This window comes from Myotis lucifugus, unplaced genomic scaffold, assembly GCF_000147115.1.
Source record: "Myotis lucifugus unplaced genomic scaffold, Myoluc2.0 scaffold_25, whole genome shotgun sequence".
Classification (NCBI taxonomy): domain Eukaryota; kingdom Metazoa; phylum Chordata; class Mammalia; order Chiroptera; family Vespertilionidae; genus Myotis; species Myotis lucifugus.
In genome coordinates, this window is record NW_005871073.1 from 1205551 (window position 1) to 1226805 (window position 21255).

At 37.1% G+C, this 21255-nt stretch overlaps 1 protein-coding gene across 3 annotated transcripts; it reads left to right on the forward strand.

Annotated features, from left to right (window-relative positions):
- The first annotated feature begins 3279 nt into the window (after nt 1-3279).
- FPGT (fucose-1-phosphate guanylyltransferase) lies at nt 3280-11953 on the forward strand. Of its 3 annotated transcripts, none has more exons than XM_006086087.3 (4): nt 3280-3431; nt 4691-4858; nt 6332-6424; nt 9115-11953. In XM_006086087.3, the coding sequence occupies exons 1-4, from the start codon at nt 3350-3352 to the stop codon at nt 10551-10553; spliced, it is 1782 nt and encodes a 593-aa protein (XP_006086149.1). In that variant the 5' UTR covers nt 3280-3349; the 3' UTR covers nt 10554-11953. The 3 variants fall into 3 exon arrangements, with proteins under 3 accessions (XP_006086149.1, XP_023607508.1, XP_023607509.1); XM_023751741.1 differs by lacking the exon at nt 6332-6424 and adding an exon at nt 7284-7404 and having other exon boundaries at nt 3302-3431; XM_023751740.1 differs by lacking the exon at nt 6332-6424.
- The last annotated feature ends 9302 nt before the right edge of the window (nt 11954-21255 follow it).

The following is a 21255-nucleotide window of genomic DNA, read 5'->3' on the forward strand; positions in this document are numbered from 1 at the left end:
AAAAAGGACCAATTAGAAATTAAGCATACACTGACTAAAATAAAGAATAATATACAGAGATCCAACAGCAGACTAGAACAGTGATGGCGAATCTTTTGAGCTCGGCGTGTCAATATTTTGAAAAACCCTAACTTAACTCTGGTGCCATGTCATATATAGAAATTTTTTGATATTTGCAACCATAGTAAAAAAAATTTATATATTTGATATTTATTTTATATATTTAAATGCAATTTAACAAAGAAAAATCAACCAAAAAAATGAGTTCACGTGTCGCCTCTGACACGTGTGTCATAGGTTCGCCATCACGGGACTAGAGGATCCCAAGAATCAAGTCAAAGATTTGAAATACAAATAAGCAAAAAACACCCAACTGGAAAAGCAAAAAGAAAAAAGAATTCAAAAATATGAAGATAGTGTAAGGAGCCTCTGGGACAACTTCAAGTGTACCAATATCTGAATTATGGGAGTGTCAGAAGAAGAGGTAGAGCAACATATTGAAAACCCATTAGAAGAAATAATGACAGAAAACTTCCTCTACCTGGTGAAAGAAATAGACTTACAAGTCCAGGAAGCGCAGAGAACCCCAAACAAGAGGAATCCAAAGAGGACAACACCAAGACACATCATAATTAAAATGCTAAGGGCAAAAGATAAAGAGAGAATCTTAAAAGCAGCAAGAGAAAAACAGATAGTTACCTTCAAGGGAGTACCCAAATGACTGTCAGCTGATTTCTCAACAGAAACTATGCAGGCCAGAAGGGAGTGGAAAGAAATATACAAAGTGATGAATAGCAAGAACCTACAACCAAGATTACTCTACCCAGCAAAGCTATCATTTAGAATTGAAGGTCAGATAAAGAGCTTCACAGATAAGAAAAAGCTAAAGGAGTTCATCACCACCAAACCAGTATTATATGAAATGCTGAAGGGTATTCTATAAGAAGAGGAAGAAGAAGAAAAAGGTAAAGATAAAAAATTATGAACAACCAAGTGACAACAAATACATATCTATCAACAAGTGAACCTAAAAATCAAATGAATAAAAAAACCTGATGAACAGAACAGACTGGTGAATGTAATAGAATCAGGGCCATGGAAAGGGAGCAGACTGATAATTCTCGGGGGGAAGGGGTTGTGGGGGGTGTGAGAAGAGATTGAACAAAGAGCTTACACCTAAGTCAGTGGGGGGGGGGGTGCAGCATGGAGGCCTGGAGTGGGGTGGGAACTGGGTGGAGGGCAGCTATGGGGGGGGGGGAGAGGAATATCTGTAATAATCTGAACAATAAAGATTTAAAAAAAAATACTCTGACAGACTCCATTACATCACCCCCCTTTAGTTACCTCACAGTTCTTATCACTATCTGAAATTTTGTTTGGTAAATTTTTCATTGTTTACCTCTATTATGTACAGTTCCTGAACATACAGTCTCTATTGATCTCTCTTCTCTTGAGATCTCATCTAATTCCAGTATAAAATTAACTCCATCTATATGCTGACAACTCCCAAAATTATATCTCTAGCCCAGACCTCTTTCATGAAGTTCATAGCCTATGTATAATGCACGCGCACACACACACACAATTCTATTTCATTTGCACTACATACATTTACATTTGTTTACTCTTTATGTCCAAAACTAAATTCTGGACTCCCCCTACCACCTTAACAACATTCCCCATACATAGGCATTCCCATCTCAATTGATGACCATGCTATCATTCGGACATCCTTGACTACTCTCTTTCTGTCCCATTCCACAGCTATTTCATTAGCAAATCGTATTGATTTGCCTTTAAAATATAGCTAACCAACTTATCATCATTCCCACTGTTATCATCCTGACCAAGATTCACCAAGTCTTACCTGTATTATTGCAGTAGCCCAAAAAACAACACACACACAAAAAACAAGTCTCCCTCCTTCTATCCTTGCTCCACACTCCAACAGATTATTTTCACATTATTGAGTGATTTGTTTAAATATAAAGCAAGTCACATCAAAACTCTACAATGTCTATTTCACTCAGTAAAAAAAAAACAAATCATTCTTTGGCCTTCTGTTCCCTCTCTGACTTTCTCTTTTGCTACTTTCCCTATTGCTAATTCTCACCTCACCTGAGTCTTTTGTATTTTCTAAATGTTCTTAATAAGAAGGTATTGTTTTCAATAACAACAACAAAAAAAAAAAACCACCTCTCTTAAGCCATAAAAGTATGAAGGAGTAATCTCTCGTTTTAGTCAGACATTTTCTCTGTAAGAACAGAATTAATTAACAGGGTCAAGTCTTTAGAAGAAAAAACTAAGTTCCTGGCAAGAGCTTGTATGGCCTTGAATGCCTGTGGTCCTGATAAAGACTTCAATGAAGACAGGCCTCTAAAATAAATCAGACTGCATGGTGTGATAGAATGATGTCTGCATTCAGTATTGAAATAGCTCGCTAAAGCCTCTCCACTACTTACTAATTGCGAGACCTTGACTAAGTCACTATTCTCTCTGATTCATAGAAATCAATCTATAAAACTCATTATAGACCTAGTGCTTCACCAGAGAAATACTTACAAAATTAACTCACCAAAAACACATCTAATAAGGCTGATTTATTCCCAGGAATGTTACTGAAAGTTCTTGATTAATCTGCACATACAAAAGCATGGCAGAGAATTATCCAAAACAGCACAAATGTTAAGGGCCTGGTTGCAGAATAAATGATCTACAAGTTCTAAAAACTATGAGCTCAAAACTGAGAGGGTGGATCCCGGAACTCGCAAAGGCAAAGAAGCCACACACCTGAAGAGAATACAGACTGTAAATGTTCAGATGATGTATCTCGACCCAGGGTTGGGGCAGATGAGGACCAGAGCGGGAATTAACTGTCAAGAGGTTCTGGGAACTGCTCCTGAATGAAGCAAACCATGAGTCAGAAAAGACAAATCGCCTGCGGAGACACAGCTGGAAGCTAGGGTGTCGTTTCGCCTTCTCCTTAGCGGGTCAGTTGTAGGAATTTTGTCGCCCAACCTGCCCCACTCACCGGGTCAACCGAGCTGCAAGGCCTTATAAGTTAGGGACTTAGTGGCCAGACCCGCCACAGACTGAGAAATCGCAAGGTGGCCATCAGCTCTGGAGACCGTCGCTAAGGAAACGGGGGCCAAGCTCCGGGATCACCGCATCCTGGTTTCCCCTGGGCCAGCCCCAGACCGTCGGGGGCGTGGCTGCGTGAGTGACGCGCGGAAGGGGCGGGGCTAGGCGAAGCCGGACCTGGCGCGGGTGGCAGTCCAGGGCGCATGCGTGCTGTGCGGAGCGGTGGGCTACCTGGAAGGTTAAAGCCGGCCGCGGCAGAGGTGGGGATATGGCCCGTGCAAATGTCCCTCCAGCCTTATCTCTGCGAGAAGCCACCCAGCGGAAGTTGCGGAGGTTTTCCGAGCTGAGAGGTACCGAAGGAGGAAGCCCGGGCCTCCCGGGCGGTGGAAAGGGAGGGTCCTTCATGTGCCCTGAAAGTTGCTGGACTGTCACTTCCTGGATGCTTCTCTCTCACCTGTGGGCCCAGGACGCTGGCCCGCGCATAGCTAATACACCTTGAATGTGTTATTCTTTTCTTTCACTGTCCTTTCTTTACGTGATGCTTGTTACTTTCTTTAACTTTATTTCTAGTTTCTAAGTAGATAGATACAGATATAGCTAGTGAAGCTATAAATTCAAGTTATGCATTTGGTTAGTTCATTAACAAATTATTTAAATAAATCTGAAATATCTAAAACATAGTGTCTTGACCTTTACAAATGTGATTTTAGCCTTCTCCCACCTCCCTACCCACTTCACCAGTTTATTCCGTGATGTGAACGCTTACTGAGTTAAACTAATAATGCTAAAACACGGAGGGATTATGGATTATTAAAACGAGTGAGGGTTGAATCAAAATGTTTTTGGGTTTTTTAAAGGCTATGTCACTTGTCATTCCTTGTACAACTGTGTAATAAAATTCCTTATTTTTTTGTGAAGTTACTGCTTTAAGAATACAGGAAATACTAGGATGACAATAAAACGTTCAGGACTATTACATTCTAGGTGGAAAGTCCTGTTTGTTAACGAATAAAAACAATTTTATCTTTTTTTTTTTTCAATAAAAAAGAGCTTCCAGCTGTCTACCAAAAGTTCAGTCTGTCTTTTAATGAGTTCATCTGGGAGTTGGGAACTTTTCTATTATCCAAAATTGTATGTCATACTCCATTAGCCTTTGTAAAATTGCACGGCTCTTTTTAAGGTAGTAAAAAATAAAGTACCCACATTTATAAACAGCAACATTGTAGTAATGGATATTTGGGTTGAATCTTTCTTATCCAAGGAACACTAGTCCTAATAATATGAAAATTGATTCATTTATTTGTTCCTTTGTCTTCTTATTTAAGAATTGAGATAATCTTTAGAAAATCAGTAATATTTCTCTTAAAATAATATCTAAATATAAATGGGTCTGTAGATCATAGAAGAAAGTAATCTAAAAGAGAAAAAACAATTTATGAACAGTCCTCATTATAACTATTTGAATCACACCAACTACTAATTGCTTAATTCTCAAAAGCAAAAGATACATTTATGAAGATTATAATATTATCCCTTTGTTTTCCCCTCTTTCCAAGTAAGTAACAGAGAATTCTGATAATATTTATCATTTCCTTGTTTTTTCACATAGGCAAACCTGTGGCAGCTGGAGAGTTCTGGGACATTGTTGCAATAACAGCAGCTGATGAAAAACAAGAACTTGCTTATAAGCAACAGCTGTCAGAAAAGCTGAAAAAAAAGGAATTACCCCTTGGAGTTCAATATCATGTTTTTGTTGATCCTGCTGGAGCCAAAATTGGTAAGCATTTATGGTCAGATTTATATCATAGAGTCTAGGTAGAATAATCATTGAAGAAAAGTTTTCCTGTGGCATGCAGTTATAAACTGCATATATTCCCACCATAGTCTTTATTTAACTTTAAAATTTTTATGTGAATTCAGTAGTTTTTAAAAAAATGATAAAAAATGATAAAAGGCATAACAACTCATATATATATATACATATATATATATATATATCCTATAAAGGTATATATATATATATATATATTTAATCGATTCAGGGAGGAAGGAAGAGGGAGAGAGAGAGATAGAAACAATTATGAGCGAGAATCATTGATCAGCTGCCTCCTGCATGCCCCCTACTGGGGATCGAGCCTGCAACCCCCGGCATGTACCCTGACCAGAAATGACAGGGGAATAGGTCTACACTCAACTACTGAGCCATGCAACTTTCTTAGGGCAAGGCTTAGCAACTTTCCTACACATTGTGACTTACCATGGAAAAACTTCCCAAATATTATGTTATTTAAAAGAGATTTGTATTAATTTTAATAAAATTTATTCAGGTAGTAATTAATCCATTGGACCTTATCAGTCGGGTTCCTAAGATCCCTGAAAACTCCACATTTTCTTCAGAAATTTAGGTAAGGAGATCAAAACAAGAAAAATATATACTACTGACTTCTTGGGACCACAATTGCAGAATACAAAAGAGCACAGTCTAATGGCTTAAGTATCAGAGATATTTACTTTAAAAATCCAATTTCCATAAAGTTTGCCTTTTAACCTTTCATTGCATACTATTTTTGTGGGGGCAGTTTTTCATGTAATGCTAAAACTGAAGCCCCTTGATACCAGAGATAGGGTATGTATATCTAACATTGGCATTGTTCTAAGTAGCCATGTTTTAATCCTCACAGCTAGCAGTCAGTACTATATGATTCCCATTGTATAGATGAGATTTAGAGGCACAGAAAGTTAAATAACTTGCCCAAGATAATTAGTAAGGAAACCAAATTCTAAAAAACTTTTTAAAAAGCAAGTTTAACTTACATATTTGATTGTCATATGGGAGAATTATTTAAATGGTTTTTGCAATTTGTCATTCCAAGTGAATTATATATAATACTTACAGTATATATATATGTGTGTGTATATATATATATATGTGTGTGTGTATATATATTTACAGTTTTCTGGTGTTGCGGATTGCCTATTTTATCATTTCTTCATTGTGTATTAATATTTTCGGGAGAAGATTAGCTCATCATTTAGGGGCTGATCTCTGGTTTTCATTGCTAATCGTTTGTTTAATTATTTAATTGGTATGAAATGTGTATTTAAATTGATTCTTTTGTCCATATTTTTGTTCTCTGCCTAGTTAATTGTAGCCATATCCTCAGAGTTCTAACACCTAAATTTACTATACTTACAAAATTTTAGTAGGTTTATATGAAATAAAGTGTACATTTTTAACTTTATTTTTAAGGTAATGGAGGATCAACATTTTGTGCCCTTCGACATTTGGAAAAGCTATATGGAGATAAATGGAATTATTTTACCATCCTATTAATTCACTCCGGTAAAATTATACTTTACTGATTTTACCTTTGATATCTTACAACAGTGGTTCCTAACCTTTTTATGGCCGTGCCCCACCTAGCATCTCTAAAATCCTGATGCTTCCCCCACCCCCCCCCAACCTGGTGACATATAATTCTTACTATTCAAAAAGTGAACTCCTATTCAAGTGGAGGAAGCCTAAAAGGCCATTAGCTTGGTCTAAACAAACTTCCAAAGAACATGGCATCCATGAAAGAGAAAAATAAAAGAACTAAAGGACAGTTGTACTGAGGAAGAAATCACTAAGAAATTGTTAAATAATAATAATAATATGAAGTGATATGAAAAAATAGCAAATAAGTTTCAAAACATATAATAGAGAACTGGAATACATAAATATGTCACAATATATATTTATATACTGTATATGAGGCCCCTAGAACCATAAGAAATGCAAAAAATTTACTGTTAATAACTCATTCTCAAATTGCCCTCCTTAAAAATCAAATTGTGCCCCATGTTGGGAACCACTGTTTTAGAACTTTCCTTTTTTTTTTTTTTTGGTCTTTGAAGTTAGTCTGCTTTGAAAACAAATATTTCATGCTTTTCTTGATATTTTTAGTTTGTAAGTAATATTACATTTTCCACAATATTTCTCTTTAAAATTGTGGATCACATACATTGACTGTTTATGGGTATTATGTTTAGTATGTATGTACAAAATTATTTTCCAAAGACAGAGCTCATCAAAATATGAACATTTTTCAATAAGTCTTTAGAAGGGATTCTTGCTGTAGGGAAGAGGCTGGTTTAGCACTGTGATCCCCATACTATTGCCAAAAACCTTCTATCTTGAATTTTTATTTGATTATTGGTAGACAAAGTCTATAATTCTTGAAGGAGTTACAAGAAAAAAAAAGGTGGTCACAAAACATGGAGTTGATGAGAAAATATCTGAGGGAAAATTACATATACAAGAGGACATTGTAAAGCAGAAAGGTAGGAAAGAAATAATCTCAGAACAGAGGATAGGTGTTTATTTTAATTGGATAAGTTTAGTTGTATGAAAATTTTTATTCTGTGGAAACCTCTATTATTTTTCTCTATGAATTAGGTTTCTATGAAAACTTTGTCATGGATTGGCACCATGGCTTCCAAGGCACTATCCATTTCTTATGATTGTTATACAGAACAGTGATTTTTAAAAAAATATATATTTCTTGATTGATTTCAAAGAGGAAGGGAGAGGGAGAGATAGAAACATCAATGATGAGAGAGAATCATTGATCAGCTGCCTCTTGCACACCTCCTACTGGAGATCAAGTCTACAACCTGGGCATGTGCCCTTGGCCAGAATCGAACCCCGGGACCCTTCAGTCCCCAGGCCAACACTCTATCCACTGAGCCAAACCGGCTAGGACTGTAAAGATGATTTCAAATGAAGCATCCAAGTTATGATTTTACAGCTGGCTGTAAAAAAATTTCAAATTTAGCCCAGCTGGCATGGCTTAGTGGTTGAGCAGCCACCTGTGAACCAGGAGATCACTGTTTGATTCCTGGTCAGGGCACATGCCCAGGTTGTGGGTTCGAACCCCAGTAGGGGCCGTGCAGGAGGCAGATGATCAGTGATTCTTTCTCCCTTTCCCTTTCTCTCTGAAATCAATTAAAAAAAAAATGTCAAGAACAGGTAGCAAAATTTAAGTATTACTCAAATAAAACAATTAGTTTTCCTAAGCCATCAAAATTTTTTTTCAAATTTATAGTTTTATTCCAGAACAAGGATTATTTAGTAAAAGTTAAATTCGATATCAGAAAATATATAGTTAAAAATATCTAATTATAATGCTAAGCTTTGCTATTGGCTAGTCTTTAGAATAGTGTACTATATGCCAAGTGCTTTACTTGTATAATTGATCTCATAAAACATGACAAAGCAAATATTATTCTACATTTGCTTATTTGGAGTGTGTCCAAAGATAAAAAAACTTAACAGGTAGTAAGCCTGAGTTTGAACCCAATTTTGTCTGACTCTCTCTACTATTGTAATACTGCCTCTCACTGTACTTACTAAACATAAAAATGATGTAAGCTATTTAATTTACTTACAAGAACACACTTCAAGGAATTAAGAAGTCATTAGGCTAATCTTAGAGGGAAAGCCTATTTAAATTAAAAAGAAGTATAAGTTTTAAAATGCTTTTACATAAATGCACCTTTGCTTCCTTTAAGTGTATGTAATAATTTGAGGAAAGACACTGCATTTTGGAAAGTACAATTTAGTAGATAATGTTGGAATTGGTATATTATTTTTTTGTGACTTGCTTTTACTCCTGTAAAGTGAATTCTTACTGTAGGAATTTAAATATGGTTGGAATCGTTTAAAATGTGGATATGAGGTCATGTTTTAGCCTGTGGTCCATTTTATTAGCTATACAGTGGATTTTAAACAGTTCACATTCTCTAAAGTATATGGAAATTCCTTTCTAATCTAGAGTCTTTAAAACTACAGTATTTCCAAAGACTATGGGAGAATTTTTCTTTGAATTTGTATTCTGGAGCTTATTATTCTTTTCCGAGTTATACTAATATGTTGTATATATTGAATATTTTTAGATACATTTTGAGTTACTCCTGATGCCCCTGGGTTTTTAAATTATTGGAAACATTCATATAAACATTTTATAAGAGTTATTTCATTTAATTTTATAGGTGGCTACAGTCAACGCCTTCCAAATGCAAGTGCTCTGGGGAAAATTTTCACTGCTTTACCTTTTGGTAACCCCATTTATCAGATGTTAGAATTAAAACTAGCCATGTACATTGATTTCCCCTCACATATGAATCCTGGGATTCTGGTTACCTGTGCAGATGATATTGAACTTTATAGTATCGGAGAATCTGAGTTTATCAGATTTGACAAGCCTGGCTTTACGGCTTTAGCTCATCCTTCTAGCTTGACTGTAGGTACCACACATGGAGTATTTGTCTTAGAACCTTCTAATTGTTTAGAATATAGTGACCTCGAATATCGGTGTTGCCATCGTTTCCTTCATAAGCCCAGCATAGAAAGGATGTGTCAGTTTAATGCTGTGTGTAGACCTGGAAATTTTTCTCAGCAGGACTTGTCCGGGGGTGACACTGCCTCTCTTAAATTTGAATCTGAGTATGTCTACACAGACAGCCTATTTTACATGGATCATAAATCAGCGAAAAAGTTACTTGCTTTTTATGAAAAAATAGGCACACTGAACTGTGAAATAGATGCCTATGGAGACTTTCTGCAGGCTTTGGGACCTGGAGCAACTGTGGAGTATACCAGAAACACATCAAATGTCACTAAAGAAGAGTCAGAGTTGGTAGACATGAGGCAGAGAATATTTCACCTTCTTAAAGGGACATCACTAAATGTTGTTGTTCTTAATAACTCCAAATTTTATCACATTGGCACAACTGAAGAATATTTGTGTCACTTTACTTCAGCTAGCAGTTTGAAGTCAGAGCTTGGCTTACAGTCCATAGCTTTTAGCATCTCTCCAGCAGTACCAGAATGCTTTGGTAACACATCCTGTATCATTCAAAGTATATTGGATTCAAGATGTTCTGTGTCACCTGGCTCAGTTGTGGAGTACTCCAGATTGGGGCCTGATGTTTCAGTTGGGGAAAACTGCATTATTAGTGGTTCATCTATCATAACAACAGCTGTCCTGCCTGCGTATTCTTTTGTGTGTTCCTTAAGCTTGAAGATGAATGGACACTTAAAGTATTCAACGATGGCATTTGGAGTGCAAGACAACCTGAAAAGGAATGTTAAAACATTGTCAGATATAAAGTCACTTCAATTCTTTGGCGTCTGTTTCCTGTCATGCTTAGATATTTGGAATTTGAAAATTACAGAGGAGCTCTTCTCTGGAAACAAGACATGTTTGAGTTTGTGGAATGCTCGTATTTTCCCAGTTTGTACTTCTTTGAATGATTCGGTTACAACATCCATAAAGATGTTAAATGCTGTGCAAAGCAAGTCAGCATTCAGCCTGAATAACTATAAGCTGTTGTCCATTGAAGAAATGCTTGCCTACAAAGACGTAGAAGACATGATAACCTATAGGGAGCAAATTTTTCTAGAAATTACTTTGAATAGAAAACTTTGATTAAGAGACATCTTAAATATTGCATACTTCGCCTTTCTTGATTGAGCTAGATTGCAAATATAGGTGTTTTCTATAGATGTTTGTTTTATTGAAGTCATTTAATGAAAATTATGTTAACAGTTGCTGCAGCATAAAATCAATAACACAAAAATACAGATAAACCATTTTTGAAGAAAGAATATTTCTAGGCTGTAACTTCAGGAAAGGGATTTTTAGATGTTTATTACTATTTTAATATTTCTATAAATTAAGATGGATTTATGGAGCATTAGTTTGTTCACATAATAATGTACTAGTTTTAAAGGTAATTTTCTAAACATACCTTTAGTTTTTCCCTCTTCTTTTGGGCTTCAGTTCCAAAAAAGTTCTTAGTGTTTATTGGCAGTTCTCTTCTCAGATGTAGTAATTCTGATTAACTAATAAAAATAGCATACTATCTGATCTTCAGAGCACTGTTGGAATAGTGTCAAAATAACATTTGCAGGGACAGATTTATAATTAGCAAATTCAGATTAAATTAATGCTTAAAATATTATGATAATCTTAATTGATAAGTAATGGACAACTCTGAAATTGATGCTAAAAATCTCATTTATTGATCTTACCAAAATGAAACAAAAAAGGGTATATGTGTTATTTTATCCATCTAAACTTGAAAATGTGTTTGTGTATCCTAAAAATGTTCCCTAAATTTTCATCCATAGGAAAGCATACACACCCACAAAAGTCAAATATCTGTGTGGGGAAGATGGTAGGAATAATTGAGATTCATTGATAATAATATGTTTATTCCGAGCATTACTTTCATCCTCATACTAATTTCTTTAATAGAACTGTTAAATTACCAGATGAACTGATTTTACTTTTCATTTCTTATTTTCTGTCCATGCACTGGTAATGATGCTGAGAAGCAATAAATACCCAAAAGATAGATAGTAGGAAGGAGCCAGAAGAAGAGAAAGATTAAGAAAATGCACACATGATAAACAGCTTCAAGAAATAAAAATTGGCTGGTGTCCCAAGTTATGTGTACCAATCTATATATATAAAAGCCTAATATGCAAAGTGTCCCTTCAGGAGTTTGACCTGGAGACCAGGAGTTCAATCGCTTGCTAATGATGTGCTCTGACCACCAGGGGGTGGCGCGGAATGAAGGAAAGCCCCAGCCGGCAGCCGGAAGGCCCTGGACCTAGGGACCTTACCTGTGCATGATTTCGTGCACAGGGCCTCTAGTTTGATATAAGCACATAAGTGAAATGTGCTCATACCAAAGTCTAATAATCCTATATAATAAAAGCATAATATGCAAATCGACCATCCATTTGAGACCAAGCTATGACACCCACTGGTGCCAGGCCAGCCAAGGTGGGTGCAATGCGATTGTCCAGGGGCCCAGCCATCACCCCATGATTGCCTTGCAGAAGGAGGCCCAGGCCACCAACCAGCGGGCTGCAGCAGGTGGGCAGGGCCTCCCTCTGTGAGGGAATCCCGGGTCCTGGGTGCCAGCAGCTGGAGAAAGCCTAGGTCCCGGGTGCTGGCAGCTGGAGGGGGCACAGGTCCCAGGTGCTGGAGGGAAGCCAGTGCCAGCAGCCGGGTGAAGGAAGGCCTATTCTTGCATGAATTTCATGCATCGGGCCTCTAGTAATTACAGAAAAGACTTGTAAGAGTTTTGTATTTTAACATGAGTAAATTGAAATAAGAACTGGTCTGTGCCACTTTTATTGATGTATCCAATGACAAAACGAAAATAATTATTTGGTAAACCAGAAGTAACTTGTCTGTAACTCTCAATTATGATATTTATGTCTTGTTTTTTTCTTTCTTAAAGGTTCTTTCCAAGGACAAAATAAAGATATATAGTAGCTATTGTGTAGCATTTACTGATTTACTTGCACAGTTTTCAGAGGATATTATGTTTATCATTTATTAAATGTTCAATATTGTATTTCACAGTATAATCTATATAATTTTGTACAATCTAAAAGGCCATCAATTATTAAGAATCACCATTATTTTATGTTCCACAAAAAAGAGAAAACGCTACCAATAAAATATTACTCAATGCTTTCTTTGTTACTTGAAGTTTTTATATTTATTGGCGATCTCTTTTAAATGCACTTACAGATTTTTATTATTTTACCTGCTTACATATACATATAAAGGATCAAAATGCAGTATTGAAATATAGTCAATTATGTTCTTAAACTTCACATTTAGAGACAAAGTTTTTTTTTCTAAAGCACTCTTCAATTGAAGACTTATTGATGTACACGCATTTCCACCTAGTACCATCCTCTGTACCATCAAATGCATTTCCTATGTGCCTCCATAACATTACTGTCCGGGTTTTCTTTCAAGCAGTGGACTCCAGATACCTATTTTGCAAGTTTTTGATGCTATTTGACAAAATTGAGTTTCATTTTTGCCTCAATTTAATCATATATCTAGAAGAATGTGGCTTCTACTCAGTCAGGGGGAGGTTTCTTACAAATCGGTGATCACCATTTTAAGCATAATTCTGCACAATGTCTGATTCTAGCTGCTCTGAAATGTTATCATTTCCCAAGAATTTGTCAGTGCCTCTTGCCTTGAGATGCATTACTTGGTATGTAGTACCATCTATGTATCACCAGCAGTGTTCCTAATTCAGAGAGGTGATAATCCCGAGCACGTATAAGTAAGAAATTGGACATTTTCTTAGATTTATTATTTTATTTTATAAAATTATAGCCTTTAATCATATACTCTCTAGTTTTGTAAAGGATAGCTACAATGTGTAATTAAATGTATTGTATAAACTTATTAATGAGTTAATAATTAACAGTGACTAAGAAGGGCATGAAAAACAAAATCCATCATTTGGTATTAATCTTCTACCTTAAGCATTTATTTATCAAACTAAGCAAAAAGGATATCAGGAATGTGTATCCATGTATATACTAAATTGAAATAAAAACTCAAAAATCTAAATGATATGCTTAAATCACAAATTTTTAATGGTATTAATGCAGAACTCCCAGAACCTGTGGTGATCTATTCATCTCCTGAGGCTAAGCAATATTTTCTATGTTAGGTAAAGATAACCAAATTGAGCATAGAGCTGAAATCCAAACTTTTCCTGCTGCAAAATGTATACATACAGCTGATAACTGGTGTACTACACAATAACAGGGATGCCATTTGCATACACCATGTTGTCCTCTGGACTTGAGCAACTTGGAGACCCGGAATTTAGGCACCTTGATGTATATAGTCTAGCAGAATTAAGAAGGAAAGAAAAGCCAAAAAAATAAATTTGTTCAAAGTTGTCTGAAAGATTTTTAGATGTTATTTTTGTTGTTATTTAGCTAAATGAAACAGTTTCCAACTATGTTAAGAACTAAGGGATAGAGAACCAAGATGGCAGCATAAGTAAACATGGTTCTCGCTGACTCCCACAACCACATCAAAATTACAACTAAAACACAGAACAACCATATTCAGAACCACCTGAAAGCTGGCTGACTACAAGTCCCACAAGTAGAGAATTAAAGAAGAAAGTACATCAAAACTGGTAGGAGGGGCAGGGGGACAGAAGAGTGGAACCAGCTTGTCCGACATCCACATGGGGAATTTTTTTAATTGGGAGGGATATCTCCACTGCAGAGGCCTCCTGTGAGAAGCAAGGGGTCTCAGCCCCATACCAGACCCCCAGGACGGTTCCAGAGCTGTGGCAAGAAGTCCCCATAATTTTGGGTTGCAAAACCCAGTGGGAATTGTGGCGGAGTGACATGGAAGCTACTGGAGACCCAGGCAGTTCCTCTTAAAGGGCCAGCACATGAACTTACTTGGACTCACTCCCTCTGGGTTCCTGCACTGGGCAGCAGCTTTGGGGGATCCAGGGACATATGGGGAGGAACTGAATTGTCAGGAACTCAGGGGCAGCTTCTTCCAGACAGGGGTACTTGCAGGGGTCATTGTTCCTGTACTGGACCATCCCCCACCGCAGAGCTGACTGGCAGCCATATTTGAGTTTCCATCAGCCTGGTTCACACTGTTTGCTCCATTCTGATGATTCCCTAAGACCCTACTCCATCCAATTTGCAGCCCCATCTAATCTGCAGCTGCTTTTCCATATGAATGGCCTATCCTGAATCAGGCTTCAGACTTAACTAAAATATCTTAAACAAGCAGCAGCTGGCATCAGCATGCCCCATACCTATCAATAACAGGCCCAAAACCTGGCACTAGCACCAGCCTGTCTTGCTTCACAGCTTGGCTCTGCCTGGGCACTTCCAAGCTCAATACAAGTAGCAGCCATCTGCAGATCCTTCTGTAGCTCCTGCTAGGTGGCCCCAGGCAGTGGCTGACTGCACCTCCTGGGAGACCCAGAGCCAGTGCACCTGGTGGACAGCTTCAGATCACACCAGGTTACAACTCGACCACACCCATGAGTGATATGCTCAAGGGACAGACTCAGCACCAAAGCCCCACTGAAGCAAGTCCTTCTCTGTAGATACATCTCCTGCACAGCATCTCTTCCATTGTAGTTGCAGTTGGTCCTCACAGCCAATTGGCCTGGAGGTCAGTGCCTTCCAGTGATGCCAACAAGAATCAAGGCTCAACTACAAGACTGTGCACATAGCCCACCCAGGCACACAGAGTGTCCAGCTCAGGTGAGTACAGGACACCTACTACACAAGGCCACTCTACCAATTCCAGGAGACATAGCAACTCTTCCTAATACCTAGAAACAAACACAGAGAAGCAACCAAAATGTGGAGACAAGGAAACAGGTCACAAATGAAAGAAATGGAAGTAAGCAAACTACTGGACACAGAGTTCAAAACAATGGTCATAATGTCACTCAAGGATTCTAATGAGCTTCAAGGGACCTAATGAGAGCTTCATGGGACTTAGTGAAACTTTTAAGATAGTAATGAGAATTTCAAAGACATGAAAAAGGACCAGTGAGAAATTAAGCATACACTAACTGAATTAATAATTTATAGGGACTCAACAGTACAGTATTATAAGAATCAAATCAAAGATTTAGAATATGAGGAAGCAAAAAACACCCAATCAGAAGAGCAAAAAGTAGAAGTAATAAAAAATATGAAGATAGTGTAAGGAGCCTCTGGGACAAGAAATATAATGAACAAAATAAACTGATGAATAAAATAGAGCCAAAGGCATGGAAACATGGAGCAGACTGACAAATCTCAGAGGGGAGGGGGGTGGTGGGAAGAGATTAACCAAAAAATCTTATGTGCATATATGCATTCCCTAGGGACGCAGACAGTAGGGTGCTGAATGCCTGGTGTGGGGTGGAAACTGGGTGGAGGGGAGCAAATGGGGGGAGAGGAAGGGGACATTTATAACACTCTTAACAATAAAGATTTAAAAAAATAAAAAGAACTAAGTTATTAAAGGAAAGACCTTTATAAATTCACTTGCAAAATACACTTTAAAATTCATTTAGTGCACGTGAAATAATTGAAGCAATTACTAGTTACTTGTTTAATATTTTGTATCTAAAATTTTGTTTAGACAAAGCCAATTTCTATAGAAGTCGAGAAACAATTTTTATTGTTTGTACTTGGTAGAAGTGTATTATTAATATTACTTCTATTGAACTTTGTCAAAGGTTAATGCACATTCTCCTTCCCTTTAATATCAATGTGCTAAGCTCCATATAACATACTAATCTTCATGTTCTTCATGTTTCTGTTTGTTTATATTCACAGAAATTTCTATTTAGGTTTTGTAATATATTATGAGGGGCAAATTGCAGCAGTCTCTGGTGGGGAAGGACCAGTATCTGTCCCTGACAGCTAGTTTCATAAGCCACAACCAAATTGCCACATATTCAAACTTGTCAGTTTTGCTATAGTCCAGTAGAATGTAATTTGGTGTCAGGATAAAACCTGGAATAAACCCCTGAACAGGCAGCTCAGTTGGTTAGAGTGTCATTCTGATACACCAATGTTGAGGGTTCTGTTCTTGGTCAGGGCACATACAAGAATTAACCAATGAAAGCATAAATAAGTGGAAAAACAAATGAATGTTTCTCTCTCTTCCTCCCTCTCCCTCTCTCTCTTCTCTCTTTTCCCTTTCTCTCCCCACCTCTTGCTCTAAAATCAATAAATAAAGTTTAAATTTGGAATAAAAGAATAAGAAGCTGCTGATTGCCCACTGCGTTATTTTCAAGAGGTGAAGGTAGAGGATGCCTGTGAATTAGTCACAATTATCATCCACCTGTAAGGCTGTTTGATTATTGACATTCGTGTCTAAAGATGTTCATCCCAAGGGCATTATTGCACATGCAAGTAACTGATTGAAACTAACAGACTTAATGTTTCCTTCTGGGCTGGTTTGAGCAAATAGTCTATCTTTTGAAGCCTCTGGGTATAGGAACCTAGTAGCCTTCCAAAGTATAAAATTCAAACAGAGCAATTTATCTCTGATTGCTGCAGACTGGAGCAATCCATCTACTGTCATTTCCCAGCTCTCTGTGCCAGAATTATATTCCTTCAATTGTGCTTCAATGCATCACAGAAACAATCTAAACTCTGTCTATATTCTTCGGGCACTGTTCTATGGTGTGTTACACAGATCAGCATGTTCAATCTCCAGCCTCTTTAAAGGCTGTTAAAATCTTTGCTACAACCAACTCTGTGGCTAAGTAATGTAAATGGATTTTTTTAAATGTCTTTTCTTCACTAGTAACCATTCTTTTCTCTCTGCAGAACAATCAGATGGTTCAAGTTAGTTTTCATTATAAGAGAGCATCATCCCATTGCTCTGAAAAGAATTAAAGCATTTACATCTTGAGGCAAAAAAAATGTTTTAAAACACAACTCTGGAAATCAAGTAAGTATTCTTTTCATTTGCAGGTTGAGAAATGTTGCACTACTAAATGAAGTTTTACATGATTGGTTTCTTTCCTATTATTTTTAGCCTTGGGGTTTGAGAAAGTAAATTATATTCACCAATATGCTGTTCTTCAGAGAAGTTTTAAACATTTTTAATGAAATCTAGAACCAGAAAACTTTTAATATACAAAGAAATAATTATGATTATAACAAGTGGTCCAAGTGCAGATTTTAAATGTATAGGCACACTGACGAGGTCATAAATTAACTTATAAAATCCACTACCTATATATCACTGGGATCAATTTTTAATGAAATTTAGTAAGAAAGATCATCACTCATTATAATTGCTTAAAGTTGAAAGAGTTTCTAATTAACCATTATCCTCTCAAATTAAAAGCTGTGGGTAGAATCTAGCCTATGAGAAGGGAGATAGAAAGTGTAGCATTTTAGAGAAATTCTTTTTTACTTTATACAACTGCAGATGTTTAAATGCAAATAAATATTTGCCTTAAGTTCTCTAGAGAAGGAGCAGTTTACAAAATTATCTATGCTTCTGGTATCTGCAATCCATCTTTCTCCATATCTCTAGACTACAAACATGCTGTAATTTCCCAAAAGATAAAAATAAATAACAAGAAAAGCAAAAATTCTTTTAGCCATATTCTATCATCAGGATGCAGTCTCTTTTATCTTTTATTTACAATGGTTTTGAAGGTTTCTTTACTAGTCATCATAATATATTCAACACTGAATTCTAGCTTTGTATATATACCTGCCTGCTTCATACCTCTCCCTCAGAGAAAAAATCCAATAGACATCTCTCTTGAGATAGCTCTCATCTTCTACCTATCAATCCTAATGATCGTTTCATCTAGATAAATATCCCAATCATCCACCAAATTATTCAAGGCAAGAACATAGAAGTCATTCATGATATCTCACATACTTTCCATCCAGTTCTTCAAGTCAGTGCAATCTACACATTGAAACATAACCAAAATCTGCCCACTTCTCTCAACCCTATTCAAGCTACCATTCACCGCTATATAACATCTTTTTATGTGCAGTAATAACAAACTATCATCTAATTCTTATAATTGTGTGTGAGAGCAAATTTGCAGAGAAACTGCAAAGGAAAGATATTTTAACAGATTGGCATTAAGTTGTATTGAGGGAAAAGGAATATTGTGGCCATCTCAATACTGCGTCACTGATTTGATCTCTATCTCATTTTGCTTCCCTGAAGACTGCCTTTTAGGATGATGATTCATGCTACTTTCTAACATGCTCCACTTCTTTTTCTGTGAAGTTTTGCTTGGTGATAAATAGTCTGCAGTCTCTTTACCACACACATTGTTGTTGGTTTTTTGTTTGTTTGTTTACCTTTTCTTTTTTTAGTATATCTAGTCAGCTGTCAGCAGGAATTTTGCTTCCCTTTTAGATGCTGTTCATGCAACATTAGCTCAACCTGCATTCTAAACCCCATGAATATTCAAAATGTTTCTCAAGTATCTGTGAATTACTGGACAGCATATAATGTCTACACTTCCATCTCCAATACCTTTTCTTCCATTCCCTCTACAGCTCGGTTCAATCAGGCTTTAGCCGCCATTCCCAACCTCCACTCCAATGAACCTTTTCTCAGAATTCCCAGTGCTTTCTATTTTGACAAACCCAGTACTCTTTCTGGTTCTGATCTTTCAGTAGTATTTGTCTGGATCACTCCTTTGAAATACATTTTCTATTTAGCTTCAAGAAAGTCCACACTACTGGCTCTTTTCCCAACTCATTTGTCACTCTTTTCAAGTCTCCTTAACTTGTTTCCCATCATCATCCTTACTTTATATCACCGGAAGGTCACAGGCCTTTTGGTTTAGGTTTCTCTATTCACATTTACTTCTTTGGAATATCATATGTTTTTATAGATCAATGCGGTATCAACTTTGCTACATTTCTAATTACCAAAGTATTCTCAAAAAAGTTAAAATATATATCTCCCATAAATTGTGAGCATGGATTAAAATACCATTTAACCCATTAATGATTATATCAGTACAATGATAAAGTTGGTTTTATATGATTCCAGATGTTAGAAGGAAGAAAATGTTTATACAATATTAGAAATAACTTTGTCTGATAGTAGAGTGGGTTGCCTTATGAGATAATAAAACTTCATAATACCAGAAGTGTTTGTGCAAAGTGACTGAAAGGCATTTACCAAGAGTTTTGCCAAGAAGTTCTTGTTTTAGGTAAGAGGTAGGGTTAGATAATGGCTACCGGTTGAGTTTCCTGGAAAGCAGAATCTGAGATGGAGTTTAAAGTGCAGTATATTTCTTAAGGAGTGCCCTTAGGATTAATAATTGTACAAGTGAAAGCTTTGGGGTTGGGCAGGGGTCACACAGAACGGACTCAAGGCTCAGTGTAATCAAAATGATATTTATTTGAGGCACCTGGGTGCAGGTGGTCTGACTGGAGAAAGAGCCAGTGGTGAATTGGGGAGGCAGCAGGCTTTTTATGTGCTCAGGGAGAGCTATAGACTGGGCTTCGGTTTGACACACCTATCAGGATCATAGTTTTATGGCCTTGCCCTTTGTCCTTCTGCTGGCACCAGGCGTCCTTCCTTCAGAGAGCTGTACAGGAATTATGGTCTTCAGGCATTTCTGTAAAATAATCACTCAAGGGGAGCATGTTTGTGCAAGGCTTAGGCTTGTAGAATGAGCTTTCTTTAGTTAGCCCCTGCTAAGTTAGCCCTGTTTCTTGATTAACCCTTTCACAAGGAAGGGGACAGAAGCAGAATTGTGCAGACAGGAGAAATCAAGTTGTGCTGCAGGCCCAATGATAGCCTCCAGGAGTTGTGATTCTAGAATGGCACTTCAGTACTGTTTAGAGTTGGACCTGAGTGGCCACAAGTTATACCACATATTAATCATTAAGGGATGTGGGCAACTTGGGGAGGAGTGTCTTGGGTGTTGTAGCGCTCTGTGGTTGAGACAATTTGTGAATAGGGCTGACAGATGAAAGCTTTTTTTTTTTTAATTAAATCTTTATTGTTCAGATTATTACATTTGTTCCTGTTTTTCCCCCCATAACTCCCCTCCTTCCAGCTCCCACCCCACCCTCCGCCCTCACTCCCCACCGTGTTCATCCATAGGTGCACGATTTTTGTCCAGTCTCTTCCCGCATCTCCCACACCCCTTTTCCCCCCAAGAATAGTCAGTCCATTCCCTTTCTATGTCCCTGATTCTATTATAATCACCAGTTCATTCTGTACATCAGGTTATTTATTCACTTGATTCTTAGATTCTTTGGTGATAGATGCATATTTGTTGTTCATAATTTGTATCTTTACCTTTTTCTTCTTCTTCCTCTTCTTAAAGGATACCTTTCAGCATTTCATATAATACTGGTTTGGTGGTGATGAACTCCTTTAGCTTTTCCTTATCTGTGAAGCTCTTTATCTGACCTTCAATTCTGAATGATAACTTTGCTGGATAAAGTAATCTTGGTTGTAGGTTCTTGCTATTCATCACTTTGAATATTTCTTGCCACTCCCTTCTGGCCTGCAAAGTTTCTGTTGAGAAATCAGCTGACAGTCGTATGGGTATTCCCTTGTAGGTAACTGAGTTTCTTTCTCTTGCTGCTTTTAAGATTCTCTCTTTGTCTTTTGCTCTTGGCATTTTAATTATGATGTGTCTTGGTGTGGTCCTCTTTGGATTCCTTTTGTTTGGGGTTCTCTGCGCTTCTTGGACCTGTAAGTCCATTTCTTTCACCAGGTGGGGGAAGTTTTCTGTCATTATTTCTTCAAATAGGTTTTCAATATCTTGCTCTCTCTCATCTTCTGGTAC

Excerpts from the sequence above, each read along its gene's own strand:
- FPGT (XM_006086087.3), top strand. The coding sequence starts at position 3,350 with ATGGCCCGTGCAAATGTCCCTCCAGCCTTATCTCTGCGAGAAGCCACC. Across the intron at positions 3,432-4,690 it reads GAGGTTTTCCGAGCTGAGAG|GCAAACCTGTGGCAGCTGGA; the intron begins GTACCGAAGGAG and ends TTTTTCACATAG. Across the intron at positions 6,425-9,114 it reads CATCCTATTAATTCACTCCG|GTGGCTACAGTCAACGCCTT; the intron begins GTAAAATTATAC and ends TTAATTTTATAG.